Source organism: Hordeum vulgare, chromosome 3H, assembly GCF_904849725.1.
Source record: "Hordeum vulgare subsp. vulgare chromosome 3H, MorexV3_pseudomolecules_assembly, whole genome shotgun sequence".
Taxonomy (NCBI): domain Eukaryota; kingdom Viridiplantae; phylum Streptophyta; class Magnoliopsida; order Poales; family Poaceae; genus Hordeum; species Hordeum vulgare.
Window position 1 is genome coordinate 505,682,473 of NC_058520.1, and position 15,731 is coordinate 505,698,203.

General features: G+C 41.5%; 1 protein-coding gene across 2 annotated transcripts; it reads left to right on the forward strand.

Annotated features, from left to right (window-relative positions):
* Positions 1-4,799: 4,799 nt before the first annotated feature.
* Positions 4,800-13,072, forward strand: LOC123444530 (casein kinase 1-like protein HD16). 2 transcript variants are annotated; one of them, XM_045121270.1, is made up of 18 exons: positions 4,800-5,061; positions 5,735-6,150; positions 8,096-8,221; positions 8,310-8,383; positions 8,769-8,838; positions 8,917-8,972; positions 9,061-9,132; positions 9,209-9,303; positions 9,585-9,651; positions 9,734-9,863; positions 10,141-10,356; positions 10,454-10,578; positions 11,052-11,226; positions 11,299-11,389; positions 11,791-11,948; positions 12,088-12,276; positions 12,564-12,645; positions 12,728-13,072. In XM_045121270.1, the coding sequence occupies exons 2-17, from the start codon at positions 5,770-5,772 to the stop codon at positions 12,621-12,623; spliced, it is 2,085 nt and encodes a 694-aa protein (XP_044977205.1). In that variant the 5' UTR covers positions 4,800-5,061; positions 5,735-5,769; the 3' UTR covers positions 12,624-12,645; positions 12,728-13,072. The 2 variants fall into 2 exon arrangements, with proteins under 2 accessions (XP_044977205.1, XP_044977204.1); XM_045121269.1 differs by having other exon boundaries at positions 12,564-13,072.
* Positions 13,073-15,731: the final 2,659 nt, after the last annotated feature.

A 15,731-nucleotide genomic window follows, 5' to 3' on the forward strand; every position in this document is an offset into this window, starting at 1 on the left:
AAACTTTACGCGCCATGTTTCCTTCCACTTAGCGAAAAAAGCACCAACCGCCAAAATATGTAGGTCTACCCCCTTTCCCCCACTAGGGGCAACGTTCCCTTTGTTTCACCCTTCCTTCCTAAGCGTTCTAGCCACTTCCTCACTTGCTCGCTCGCTTTCTACTCTCGCACATGACCACCATGGACGCAATGGTCTCCTAGAATGACCCCTCTAGTGGTTCCTCCTCCGACAGCGAACCTCTCATCGACAAGATATTCCTCTCTCCTCTCTCTCTCACCTAGGCTTAGGGTTATGTTTTGGAACTGAGGATTTTAATGCGGCGGACGATTTGAGTGATTTCTTCTTCTTGTAGCTCCCTAGGACCATCACTTCTAAGGAATGGAGCGGGGTAGCGAAAGTCCGTCTGCTTGTTGTCAACATCAATCTCCATGAGTGAAGTTAGTTGCTTTTGAATCTGTGGACAGTAGGAGGAAGTTCCTCACATGATAAAGAAGGTTAGCCCCACTTTTGTTGTTAGAAATTATTTGTTATATTAAATGTGATTCAGACACTGACACTGTGTTATTCTATTCTAGATGTGATTAAGACAATGTGATAGTACTACGTATACGAGTACTATTTATTTAAATTGATGACATCAGTTCTATGTTACAATATTCTGGATTAAACTCATGTATGTGTTATTTTAATTGATGTCATTAGTTCTATGGTATAAAATTTATGCATTTACATACCTGCTAGTGTTAATTTTTTATGTTATTCAAACACTGTCGCTGTGTTGTTGCAACTGTATTTAGCTTCCTCATAAAATTGAAAAATTATTATTATACATGAGTAAGAAATTATAGTGTTGTTGCAATTAATTTTAGCATGTGATGTTCTGAATTTGGTTGTTGTCTCAGTAGCAATTAATTCATTTTCACATTGAATTTTTTAGGAGATATGTCATAGTTAATGTGTTTCTTCAGTTTTTCCAAAAGTTATATGAGGTGGTTTCCTAAGTTTCTATAAATCATTTTCTCCTATAATTATAATCTGATTTAGTTTTAAATATTAATAGGATGAATGAAAGTGTTCTTACCTATAATAGGTTGATCTAGAATGGCCACAATCTCTGAAGATGTGTCTAGCAAAGCTTTGGAACATGTATGAGGAAGAGAATGGAGATAGGCTTAGAGGAAATGTTGTAAATGCTGAAAAAAAATCTCAAGATACTGAAAGAAAAGAGGAAGATGGAGAATGATCTCAGATTTTTTGAATTAGACTTTGCTGAGATGATGTGTGAGAAGGAGGATGCACTTTCCCAGTTGGACTATGCAAAATTGGCTCTTACTAAATTGATAGGAGGGTTGGAGAAGAATAATTTGGCTGATCATGCACACATCAACCAACATACATCACCCATTTAGGGAAATCAATATATTATTCTAATATTATGCTCAACATATACTTTGTGCTCATGAAGGTGAATTAGCTATATGGTGTATTGTGCCGTTGTGACATAGCTATCTGTACCATGATGTTAAAATATATTGTGTGCCTGATATAAAAAATGGTAAATATATGTTTGATATGAAATGTGAATTTTCTTAATACCAGGAGTATAGTAAACTAATAAACCTGCTAAATGGGTCACGACACTTTACAAATGTTTCCAGCGGTAAAAGCGTGTATAATGGATAGCACTATGCCATACAGTTTTCTTCATCAAATATGGCGTGATATACTCGAATAACGCAAACGTTTAACTGAGGCGTCTATGATCACTTCCCCTATCATAAATAGTCGATAAACAAAGTGTGTGTGATGCGCTATTACAACTCAAAACGGTTGTTACAAGTATATCGCGGGGATGCTAAGTTGATCTAACACGACTTGTTCAGCGCGATTGTCTGCGTTAGCTCCCCTGATCGCACACGAGGGTATACTCTAAGCATATGTGACCAAAGGAGCTATCACCGACGATTTTTCTATGTCGTGTGCGATGGACCCACTATCACGCACACATGCAAGGCGACAGTTTAAAATTGTGTGTAGAAAGGGGATAAAGACCTTTTGTATAGGTTGTCGTTTCACTAGTGCCAAGAGAGGAAGAATTGGACTCGGAATCCATCATCTTTATGAGCTGGCTCACGGAACTATGGAACTCGGGATGAGGTCTACCAGATCGCTTCTCGTGACGCGACACTAGCTACGCCGACTGGTGTGACGATGAGAGCTATAGATTGAGGATTCCCGAGCCATTTACCAGATAGTGAATGCTCCCGTGTGCCGGCAGGTCAATGTTGTTCAAGGGGCATCATGATGCCACGTCGATCCATCGATAGGGAACTCGAGTTCCCAAAAATGGATGTTGCCCACGAGAATTAAGGATGAAGCTAATTGCATAATTTCGTCGTTAGACGCTTGCCCCATGGTGGGCACCAATTGTCATGGATAATCGTGACAATACTAGGGGTAGGAATGTAGAGCCAATCGTACCTATCGAACGATGCAAGTGGGAGTACGCTCAAGGAATTATACAGATTCAGACCCTCTGCGATTGAGGTAATACCCTACTCATGTGGTGCTCTTAGCTCTTGGCATAAGGTACAATACGTGGATGTTCAACCTTTAGCCCGAAGCTCCCCTTCCGACTTATATAGAGTGTACTAGGAGGGGGTATATAATAGGCTACTATTAATGTTGTTAATGGCCTCAGGTGTAGCCAACTGTTTTATGGCATTTACTGCTTGTAACTTACTATATTTAACTAGATTATATTATCGTTGGCTAACTGTCGTCGTTAAGGCATCGTGGGCAAGAGGTATTCTAGCAGTCATCGACAGATGGTATAGCCGACTGCTTCATTTATCTCCCTAGCCGGACTGCTAGTGCTTGGCTATCGGCCGATTCATTATGTGACTGTAGAGACTTAGCACGGTCTTGAGCTATCCTCCTTATCTTTATCCTTGATCGCATGAACGTGATACCTTTTGGTCCATGGTGTTTTGAGACGTATATTGGAATCATAAACCTTTGGTGGGTCAATATATTTGGATATATTTTGTGTTTGTGGGTGCACGTACATTTATAATGGTGAGTGTACGTGCGGTGTACGAACGTTTGTTTATGTATACTAGCAAAAGAGCCCGTGCGTTGCAACGGGAGAAAAAATAACACGCGCTCTTATAACACAATAATCACGACTCAAGACCTTAATAGGTGCACGTCTTTTAATTCCAAATGACATCACATTTTAAGGTCTCTCTCACACATTCACATTATGTTCAGTATGCTTAGTTACAGAGGGAATATACGCCAACTCGATGCATATTTAATTAACAAATCAAGAAATCAAAACATGAAAGAATATTGCGTACAGGTATTCCAAACAATTTAAATTTATGTCATGTGAACTTATATTATTAATGAACATATAATAAGTAAACATGAATATGATCTTACTTGATGTTTCAAGTTGCATGGTCTTTCTCCTCCTCGGTGATGCCCACAAATATTTCCATTACGATGAAAATAGTGAAGTATGTTTTATTAATTAATGATAGCATATGCATAAGAGCACTATTTTTGTCTTGCTGATATAATGTTCAAGGTTGTCTTAATTTGGTTGCAAACATATTAGACAGCTCCATCGAAAACAATCAAGTTGTAAGTACATGCATGCCAAATGTTCAAGGTTGCATATCAACATCGATATACTTAAAAAAAATCATTAGCAAAACAGTTTAAAACAATATGAAAAATCAAATCTAAGCCATTGGTTTACATAAAGTTTGTATAAGCATCAATGCATCATTGCTCAGTTTTTTATACTTCCTCGTTTACAAACTTAGTACAACTTTGTATTAAAGCTAGTACAAAGTTGAGACAATTATTTTAGGACGCAGAGAGTACATTAGAAACATTTTTTTTGCGGGTGACATCAGAAACATTTTATATATACACGTTTGATATTTTCAATTTCATGGTTAACATTTTTAAAACATATTTAGTTTTGATGTCAACTTTTTTTATACAGCCTACATGTTTTTTATGCATCATGAACATTTTTTATATACATGTTTGACATTTTCCAAATACACGATTAACATTTTCAAAAATTTATATATTTTTATGTCTACTTTGTTCCATACACATTGTTTATTTTTGTATACTTATACATCAAAAACATTTTCTATGCACATTTAAAGTTTTTTAAATACATGATCAATATTTTCAAAATAAAAGAAAAGTATACTATTTATGATCCCTACGTACTGTACATTGGAACTTTTTTGTTTATAAGTTTGACATTTCTTAAATCCATGATTAATATTTTTGTAAAGTTTATGCCAAAAAAGAAAAAAAAGAAAAAAACATAGAAGAACTGAAAAAAGAAGAAAAAAAAGCTAAAGGCTGGGCCCGCCGAGTGAGAAAAGGTGGGAGAAGGAGGATTCGAACCGTGGTCTCTAGGGTGGAACCTAGAGCACAGACCATCTGCTTGTAATGAGGTAGCGGGACTGCGGTCTTGAATTAAATAGAAGAGCTAACGAATCGGTGTTTTCACTTACTGGTGGCACAAGAGGTAATTCACGCAAATTTTAGGGGTATTTTTTATAACGGACGACAGAAGCTATATTTGCTTTATTAATAGGTAAAGATAAAGATATTATAAGAAAAACTCATAAGCGAAAAATCTCGCTCATGCTGGTAGTAGACACCTGCCGGGCCCACCGGGCAAACCACGTTATCCATGACTCCCCCGAGGCTAATCCTGTCCCTTAAATCCAGCCGGAGCGAGCACGCACGCATGAGCATTCAGCCCCTGCCTCCCATCCAAGCGACTGACAGAGGAAAACAATTTTTTGGGACGAAAAAAAAAAGAAAGAACGCAAAACGCGAAGGCGAAGGCGAAGGCTTCAAAAAGCCAAAGCCTCCTCCTCTCCCTTCCAGTCCAGACAGCCACAGCGGCGTGCGTGTATGTGTGTGCGCCTCTGCGGGGCACCAAACACCAACCTCCCCCTCTCCCCGCCGCCTCCTCTTCGCCGCCGCCGCCGCCGCACGGTCTCCACCCCCAAGGTGAGCGCCGAGTCCCGCACTCCGTGCCCTTCCCGTCCCCGTCTTCTTCCCCTCTCTCCGATCGCCCGGTGCCGCGTGCGTCGTCGATTGCCTCCCGTGTCGGCGGCTGCGGCGGCCGCGGCCGCGGGCGATCGCCTCCTGGGAGTCCGATCTTCCAGTCCATCGCGTCCGATCGCGCGGGGGTCGTTCCCGCGCCCGCCGATCTCCCTGTTTCCGTGGCGCAAATTTGGGTTGCTGCGCGTGTCCCTGTGGCGGCGGCTGGCTTGGGCCACGGTTTTCCGGGATGATCGGACGGGTCCCGATGACGCGGCGACGCGTATGTGGGTGTTGCGCCTAGGTTTTGATCGGTTCTGGTGAGGGAAATCTGTGTCGAAGAGATCAGGATAGGATTTGGGGATGAGTACTGTTTTGGAACATTGGTGGCCGAATCTATGTCGTAGTTCGTGGTGTTAGATTTGCGGCCGGGGAAGAAACAAGGGCCGTGACCTTGTGCAGCTGTTTTGGGTGGCTATGGAGTAGTAGAAAGGAGAACCGTTTTTCTACAGGCTTGATAAATATTTTTTATCCTGGATGTGGGATTTCATGTTTTAAGCAGTAAGTTGTGTTTGATTGCTCGCTGGTAGAATGTAGTATGTTTGTGCTAACCCATGCTGTTGTTGATTTCGAGTGGCAGATTAGTATGTGGTAGGAAGTGCATGGGGAGAAAGGATGCCAGAGTTGCGTAGTGGAGTTCGACAATCTCGGTTGAAGTCGAGGAAGGCTGAGGATCCCGACGTACAGGACCCGGCAGAGAACTTGGCAGTGACAGCGCCTACGGTGGCAGGAAGACGCGGAAGAGGAAGGGGTGGGAGAGGTGGAGGCCGAGGATCAGGGAGGGGAAGGGCAGGAGGAAGAGGGAGAGGTGTTCCTGTGATTGACTTGGATCCAGACCAGCCTTTTGGTGTTCTTCCTGGAGCTGCTGTTGGTGGAGGTGCTGTGGGTGGTCCACAGCGCATCGAGGAATTTGCTGATAAGGTTGTGAAGATGGATGGCGTGAGTCCTGAGAAGATCGGTGGTGGTGAAGATGATGCATCTCCAGTCCCAGAGAAGGTATTTGTTCAAATGCACTATGGCTCATACTATTTTGTGTGTTTTGATTTGCTGCTCTCCTTGTGGTGTCATGGTTTAGAAGATAACGACAAATCTTATATTTTGTCACGGTTTCACGTGGCCTATGCTAAATGCTATCATAATAGAGCTTTATCAGTTATGTCTATGAATGGTTTCCCTAAAAAGAAGTTATGCCTATAAATGTTACTCCCTCCGTCCCGCAGTATAAGAGCGTTTTGCAAGCTAACATAGCTTGCAAAACTCTTATATTGTGGGACGGAGGGAGTAGTTCAAAAGCACCTTCTCATATGGAGCTATTTGTGTTGGAATTTTGAACTTAATTATGTAGAACAACTAGCTATATGCACTTGCTTTGCTACCTAAAAGAATATATAACTGACTGCTTCACACTTCACCTACGCCCACCACACCATTCAACTTCTGCCTTGCTGGCGTACACCTCCCTGCTTTATGTCATGCTTCACGGTGTTTCATTTATTTAGCTTATTATACTTTGTTAGAGATTTTTAAAGTAAGTGAAAAGGGAGGTGGGAGACGTGAACGAACTGCGCCTTGCCCATTCCCATTTATAAGGTAGTGAAGACCGTAAAACAAGATGTAATTGAAAAAAAATCAAAATTGTCCTTGTCCTCACACTTATGTTGGCATTACTTGTAATCTTTCTATTGCTCCATGAGAACCAGCAAATTGTATGCTGATATTGATACTTGCATTTCTTAGCTCTGGTTATATCTGTTTCTAAATTGCATCGAAAGCGTGCTGATCCACGTGGAGGAAGAGAAAACCACATATGAATTAATTAATTTTTTTCCTTGAGAACACCATGTACTAGAAATGATGGGTATCTTTTTCATGTTAGAAGAGTTCTCTCCCTTAATATCAGATACCTTAATAGTAGGAAATAATAGTAGTTAATTGGATCCAATCGGGGACACATGGTTTGCTCCCTCCACCCGTTTATCTGGGGCCAACTTTTCAAATCTCGCTACCAATGTATAGCAAAGTTGGAGCAGTTATAGGGATTAGAATTTGACCAAGTGATTCCTTCAGTTTCCCTCGGCAGATTGTTCTGGGCACTGTGAGCACCTCGTGCGAAGCGTCTGATTAATGCGCTAAGCTGCTCGTCTCCCTCTGTGTTAATTCTTTGCGCTAATACCAGGGTGCACGTTGGGCATTCCTTGCATGAGATTTTTCTCTCCTTCCTTTTCTACCTTGCATGCCCAATGAAAATCAAGGATTGCCGAAGTCTGCATGCAAAACATTAATTACACATTCCATATGAAGGGGGGATAAGAGGGAATGTGCGCCATGAAAGAGGGAGCAGTAATAGTGCTTGGGACATTAGGCCTAAAAATCCCGGAAAAATGAAATTGGGGGTTGGGCCCTAAATACGATGGTGGAGGTGATTAATTTTGGCAACGAAGTGCCCTGCTGTCAGGGTAGGTGCATCAGCCTGCAATTCTGTTTTCTGGGGTTTCTTCTGAATGATACTCCATCTGTTTCATTTATAACAAGAGAAAATTATCATTGGATGCCTGGAAGGGTATGTTTGGATGGCAGCCAGTGCCTACCTTACCATTTTTTTGGACCAAAACTTTGGTGTTCCTTTGGATATTGAAAATATTTTGGCTTGACAGTGCCTAGTTCATTTTGCTTGCAATGCTGGCCAAATCACAGGCAAGGAATAGGTTGACCAAAATTCTGGCTAGCCAGGTATTTGGTAGGGCAAACTGCTAAAACCAAACATACCCTAAAGCTCGTGAAATTTTCTTTGTGTAGTACATGTCAGCAATTTAAATGAACCGATAATTCTTGTGGGTAGTGGTAATTTGAAATGCAAGTGACATGATGCGAACCAAGTATACATGAATATAAAGTTAGTCATCCAGTGGAATATGTATATTTATTTTCTTACCTTTTGCAGGTTCAAGTAGGCCATTCTCCACAGTATAAGGTAGAGCGGAAATTGGGCAAGGGTGGTTTTGGGCAGGTTTATGTTGGCAGAAGAGTTTCTGGTGGAACGGAGCGAACTGGACCAGATGCTTATGAGGTTTTTCTTTATTGCTTTTCCTTTTGTCTTCAAAATTTGCTATTCGAATATAATATGATGGTAAGAGCGTTGTCTTCTCTCATTGCAGGTTGCTTTGAAATTTGAGCACCGCAACAGTAAGGGGTGCAATTATGGCCCTCCATATGAGTGGCAAGTTTATAGGTAATTACATTATACCCCCTCTGTTTCAAAATATTTCAAGTTCTAGATTTGTCCCAAGTCAAACTTCTCTAGGTTTGACTAAGTCTATGTAAAAATCTATCAACATGTACAACACCAAATTAGTTTCATATAAAATATGTTTTCATACTATGTAGATATTAGTATTTTTTTCTACAAACTTTGTCAGACTTAAAGAAGTTGACTTAGGACAAACCTAAAACTTGCTTTCATTTGTAGTTCTTAAAATTGATTTTGCAGTATTCTTGAAATATAAAGAAGGTTGTCTTCTTGTTGCTGTTCACAACTGAGGAGAACCAGTCTTATTATTTGCTCCACCAAACTACTTCCCCACTAATTCTGATGTTTTGTTGTGCATTTGTTTAAGCTCTCTGAACGGATGTTATGGTATACCGTGGGTTCACTACAAAGGCCGTCAAGGGGACTATTATGTGCTGGTTAGTTGTATAAATGTTATCTAATCCATTCGAGAAAGTTCTGTTGTTACCACGAGCTGAATTATATTGCTGTTTCAGGTAATGGATATACTAGGCCCTAGCCTTTGGGATGTTTGGAATTCTTTAGGGCAAACGTAAGATGGATGCACCTATTTGCTTTCTGTTTCTGTCTTATCTGTTTTTAAATTAGAACAGCTGAGTGATAACTAATGTTTGGATCAGAATGACTATAAGTATGGTTGCTTGCATCGCTGTAGAGGCTATATCTATCCTTGAGAAACTTCATGCAAAGGGGTAACCAATGTCTTACTAAATTGGCTTTGAGATGCAGCTTTCCAGCTTTATATATTTTTACCGAAATATTTTGCAGGTTTGTTCATGGAGATGTTAAGCCAGAGAATTTTCTACTTGGCCAACCTGGATCACCTGATGAGAAGAAGCTTTTTCTGATTGACCTTGGGTTGGGTATGTCGTGGCAAATTTCTTGTGATAGCTAATTCATTATTCTTTGCCAAGAGTTGAGTAATTTTTTACACACAACACATAAGTATTCTCTGCCTTAACTGTATTGAATACTCCTTCCGTCTGAGTTACTTGTCTTAGAATTGTCTAGATAGGGATGCATCCAGACATGTTTTAGTGTTGGATACATCTGTATCTAGAAAAATCAAGACAAGTAATTTGGGACGGAGGTAATACCTAATATCATATAGAGAAGTACTCACTCCTACCATTTGCACTGTCAGCATCGAAATGGAAGGAAACATCGTCTGGGCAACATGTTGACTACGATCAGAGGCCTGATATTTTTAGGTTTGTTTTTATCTAAGGATCAATTATTTTTCATTTCCAATCAGTTTTGAGATCAACCAATTGTTTACCTTCTTTTGGACAGGGGCACAATAAGATATGCTAGTGTGCATGCCCATTTGGGCCGCACTGGTAGCAGAAGGGATGATCTGGAATCACTAGCATACACATTGATATTTCTACTCAGAGGAAGGTTACCTTGGCAGGGCTATCAGGTTTCTTTTTTTTTCTTTGGATAGAAACTCATAATTCGTTACTATAGCTTCTGGTCGTGCTGATGAGTTTGGATCATATCTCAGTGGACTATGTATTCTGCCCCCTTACATGCATGTTGGGTGAAGTGAAATTAATCTGTTATTATGTAATTGAGATTGTGGATAGAATACACAGCCACTCATTATGATTCTCTCTCTCTCTCTCTCTCTCTCTCTACCTATCTATGTACACATAACGTGAGCAAGATGTATTTGACCTTTGCTAAATGATGTGCAGGGGGACAACAAGAGCTTTCTTGTTTGCAAGAAGAAAATGTCTATCTCTCCAGATCTGATGTGCTGTTACTGCGCACCTCCTTTTAAACTTTTTCTGGAAACCGTGACAAACATGAAATTCGATGAAGAACCAAACTACCCGAAGCTTATTTCCCTCTTTGATGAATTGATTGAGCCCCAGCATTTGAGGCCTATTAGAATTGATGGTGCTCTAAAGGTTGTTTTTTATAGATCTGATTTCATACTCGTCTGGTGCATTACTCATTTATAGAATGAGCTTGTTTAATTTGACCTTTGGTTATTTTTCATTGTAGGCTGGACAAAAACGAGGAAGAGTAAGTCATGAAGAAGATGAACAACCGAGGAAGAAAGTTCGACTGGGAAGCCCCGCAAATCAGTGGATTTCAGTATATAATGCTAAGAGGCCCATGAAACAGAGGTAACACAATATATCATGGCTTTGTAGGTTGCACATGTTATGAATCTTCACTTGCCAGTTGCCACAATCTGCTCTACCTTTTTAGCATTTTTTGTGTGATAGATAGCCTAAAATTTGTTTGTAAATAGTTCCGACTTCAAAGTAGGGGCACGTGATGCATAGGGTACTTAACTTCTTGGCAAGCTTGTAGTTATTTCAGACAAGATTTTTGTGAGTTGTTTGTGTGCTTTGTGTCAAGGTTTGCTGGATGCTACATTTGCACAAGTGCGCTACTAAGAATTTCTCCTGAACACTGTTGATGTTTCTGATGTACCAGAAAATCATGTGAATATCATTTGTGATTTGCCGTTTTGAACAAGTAATAGAAATCAAGCACATAAGCACATTATATTTATCCCAGCTACTTATTTAGTCACAACCATGGTTTTCAAATTGCCACCTTCTGGTAACGTCCCTGTTTTTCTCCGTCTCAGGTATCATTACAATGTAGCAGAAGCCCGACTTCATCAACACATAGAGAAAGGGAATGAAGATGGATTGTTTATTAGTTCGGTAGCATCTTCAGCAAATCTCTGGGCCCTTATTATGGATGCTGGAACCGGGTTCACATCCCAAGTTTACGAACTTTCACCAATATTCCTTCATAAGGTATATTACTGACTCTTGAGCATTCTGCTTTCTTATTTCGGGCTCCTAAGTTTCCTATTTATTGTTCTCTAGGACTGGATTATGGAGCAGTGGGAAAATAACTACTACATCAGTGCCATAGCAGGAGCAACAAACGGAAGTTCCTTGGTTGTCATGTCAAAAGGTTTGTTCAATTTATTGGTGGTCATGTATAACCAGTCTCTTAGGAGGATTGTACTTTCCATCTTTTCAATGAAATGAAACGCAAAGAGTCTTTTGTGTTTCTCGAAAAAAAAGGTCTGTTCAATTTATTGTTTTGCCAAACAGTTGTCATTTATTGGCGAATAAAACAAACAAAATAAAGAAATAACACAAATGGATGTTTGTTATATTTATTGAGAAACATCAATATTCAAGTATTTGTCCTGCTTGTGCTTCCCAAAACTGTGCTAGCGTTTCCAATCAATGGTAGAGCTGACTGTTTTGTCCATGTATTGGATTCCCTGTTTCCCTTTTTAATTTTTCCTTGTTGCTGATATTTGGCATGAACGGGGTTAATCGAGCCTGGTCGTTTACTCTTTCCAGGAACCCCTTACACTCAACAGTCTTACAAAGTCAGTGAATCGTTCCCCTTCAAGTGGATCAACAAGAAATGGAAAGAAGGATTTCATGTTACATCAATGACTACAGCAGGGACCCGCTGGGGTGTAGTTATGTCAAGGAACTCTGGATATTCTGAACAGGTATTGTGACAATTGATTAAAAAATTGTACACGAGTTAAATGTGAATTATACAATGGGCTTGTAAAAGAGCAGGCGAAACCAAGGCCTGTTGTTCGAAATCAAATTATTGCCACTTCATTCCTCTGTTATATAATGCAGGTAGTAGAATTGGATTTTCTTTATCCCAGTGAAGGGATCCACCGACGATGGGAGAATGGATATAGAATAACTTCTACAGCAGCCACTGGTGATCAAGCTGCTTTTATATTGAGCATTCCCAAAAGAAAATTGATGGACGAGACACAAGAAACTCTCAGAACATCGGCTTTCCCAAGCAACCATGTGAAGGTAGGACCATATCATTTGTTCTTAGTGCATTTTCATTACTAACATGACGAGTTCTGGACTATGAGAAGTTAATAGCTGTCATCTGGTTCTGTTTTGATGTGCACTTGCAATTGCATGTTTGTGGACAGGGCAGTAGTTGAACCATAACTGTTCTGATACCCCCTTTTCTCATCATAATTCACTTCAACCAGGATTTATTATTCTGTACTGTTTGTTGTTGCTACAGAGCTATTTCCCCCTCCCAACCCCAACTCAGTCACAGCACTAATAGTCATATCCTTTTGTAGGAGAAATGGGCCAAGAATCTTTACATTGCCTCTATATGCTATGGGCGGACGGTGTCGTGAGACTTGCATCCACACCAACTCAGTGAGGGCTGAGCATATTAAAACGTGTTGACGTCGGAAAACCCAGCCAATTTAGCTGCTGCTGTGTTACTCTGTATGTGTAGGTAAATTGCGTAGATGAACCTTACATCATGGCCAGAGTAGGGGCACTCCAGAAGAACTGGGATGAATGTGGACCACAGCTAGCCAATAAGCAGATGGAAGAGGATGCGTGATCCGGCTGGTGTTGCTTCGGTCCAGCTGCTGCTTTACAGAGTATGAATGACGCCGTTCGCCTCTTTGGAGGCCTATAACCTGTGAGAGCCCGTTGTGTATATAGCTCCTATCATGTCCTTCATTTTGTAAGTGGAAACAAGTTCCATATTCCCAGATAGACCGGAAGTGTCTAAGTTATTATGTGAGGTGAACTAATGAACTCAGCGTATCAATTCCATTTTTTCGTGAGCTCATTGCACTTGTGACTTTTTGAATTCCATTAAGTGTGGAAAAATTAGGATTGTTTGACACACTTAATTTGTGGAACATGTTAGTGTTTGGATCACCTGATACTTCCCCTCATCACCCATCTCATTGTTGCTTCTGCACGAGCAAGATGTAAAGCTCCAAAGAGGGACATTTGAAGGAATTCCATTTTACGCATTTCGTTGGCCATAACTAAAAGAACTGGAATGCTTTTCTTCGGTTCATTGCATTTCCGTGGGGTAGGACAGTTATATGAAATGAGATGGCATGTGTCTCAAATTCTACAGTGAAGGTGATGTCAATTTTGTTCGCAGGGTAGATTTTTTCCTATTAAATATGAGCTGATGCCTTCCTTTGAAATATTAAGTATAGGAACCAAACAACAACAACAACAACCAAGCCTTTCAGTCCCAAACAAGTTGGGGGTAGGCTAGAGTTAAAACCCATAAGATCTCGAAACCAAGTCATGGTTCTGGAACGTGGATAGCTAACTTTCACGCACCCTTGTCCATGGCTAAGTCTTCGTCGATATTCCAAACCTTCAGGTCTCTCTTAACGGACTCCTCCCATGTCAGGTTTGGTCTACCACGACCCCTCTTAACATTCTCAGCACGCTTTATCCGTCCGCTATGCACCGGCGCTTCCGATGGTCTCCGTTGAATATGTCCAAACCATCTGAGATGATGCTGGATCAGCTTCTCTTCAATCGGTGCTACCCCAAGTCTCTCTCGTATATCGTCATTCCGTACCCGATCCTTTCTTGTGTGGCCACATATCCATCTCAACATGCGCATCTCTGCTACACCTAACTCTTGGATATGTCGTCTCTTGGTTGGCCAACACTCCGCGCCATACAACATCGCAGGTCGGATAGCTGTCCTATAAAACCTGCCTTTTAGCTTTTGTGGCACTCTCTTGTCACAGAGTACACCAGAAGCTTGGCGCCACTTCATCCACCCAGCCTTGATTCGGTGGCCCACGTCTTCATGGATATCACCATCCTTGTGCAACATGGACCCCAGATATCGAAACGTGTCTCTCTCCGGTACCACCTGCCCACCAAGGCTAACCTCTCCATCCTTGTGCCTAGTAGCACTAAAACTGCACCTCATGTATTTAGTTTTAGTTCTACTAAGCCTAAAACCTTTCGATTCTAGAGTCCGCCTCCATAACTCTAACTTTCTATTAACCCCGTTCGGCTATCATCGACTAGTACCACATCATCCGCAAAGAGCATACACCATGGGATATCTCCTTGTATATCCCTTGTGACCTCATCCATCACCAAATCAAAAAGATAAGGGCTCAAAGCTGACCCTTGGTGTAGCCCTATTCTAATCGGAAAGTCATCGGTGTCGCCATCACTTGTTCGAACACTTGTCACAACATTATCATACATATCCTTGATGAGGGTAATGTACTTTATTGGGACTTTGTGTTTCTCCAAGGCCCACCACATGAAATTTCGAGGTATCTTATCATAGGCCTTCTCCAAATCAATGAACACCATATGAAGGTCCTTCTTTTGCTCCCTGTATCTCTCCATCAGCTGTCGTACCAAGAAGATGGCTTCCATGGTAGACCTCCCAGGCATGAAACCAAATTGGTTTTTGGTCACGCTTGTTAACCTTCTTAAGCGGTGTTCAATGACTCTCTCCCATAGCTTCATAGTATGGCTCATCAGCTTGATTCCGCGGTAATTAGTACAACTTTGAACATCCCCCTTGTTCTTAAAGATTGGTACTAAAATACTCCGCCTTCATTCTTCGGGCATCTTGTTTGACCGAAAAATGAGGTTGAAAAGCTTAGTTAGCCATACTATCGCTATGTCTCCAAGGCCTCTCCACACCTCGATGGGGATACCATCAGGACCCATCGCTTTGCCTACTTTCATCCTTTTTAACGCCTCCTTAACCTCACACTCCTGGATACGTCGCACAAAGCACATGCTGGTATCATCAAAGGAGTCGTCTAGCTCAATGGTAGAGCTATTAACCTCTCCATTGTAAAGGTTGTCAAAGTACTCCCGCCATCTACGCTTGATTGCCTCATCCTTCACAAGAAGCTGATCATCTCCGTCCTTGATGCATTTGACTTCGCCGACATCCCTCGTCTTCCTCTCCCTAATCTTGGCCATCTTATAGATGTCCCTTTCGCCTTCCTTAGTGTTTAAACGTTGGAAGAGGTCCTCATACGCCCGACCTCTCGCTTCACTCACCGCCCGCTTTGCTGCCTTCTTCGCCACCTTATACTTCTCCATGTTAGTTGCACTCCTGTCCAGATATAGGCATCTGAAACAGTCCTTCTTCTCCCTAATAACCTTCTGGACCTCATCGTTCCACCACCAGGTGTCCTTAGCTTCCCTTCTACTTCCCTTGGTCACCCCAAACTCCTCTACAGCGACCTCCCGCAAGAAGGTCGCCATACTCGTCCACATCAAGTTTGCATTGCCTCCTTCCTTCCAAGGGCCCTCCTTAATGACCCTCTCCCTGAAAGCCTGGGATGCCTCCCCCTTGAGCTTCCACCACTTCGTTCTAGCGACTTTGGCGCGCTTATCCCGTTGGACACGAATCCTAAAGCGGAAGTCAGCAACCACAAGCTTATGTTGAGGGACAACACTCTCTCCAGGTATCGCTTTACAATCAA

Excerpts from the sequence above, each read along its gene's own strand:
- LOC123444530 (XM_045121269.1), top strand. The coding sequence starts at position 5,770 with ATGCCAGAGTTGCGTAGTGGAGTTCGACAATCTCGGTTGAAGTCGAGG. Across the intron at positions 9,652-9,733 it reads CAGAGGCCTGATATTTTTAG|GGGCACAATAAGATATGCTA; the intron begins GTTTGTTTTTAT and ends TCTTTTGGACAG. Across the intron at positions 9,864-10,140 it reads TACCTTGGCAGGGCTATCAG|GGGGACAACAAGAGCTTTCT; the intron begins GTTTCTTTTTTT and ends AATGATGTGCAG.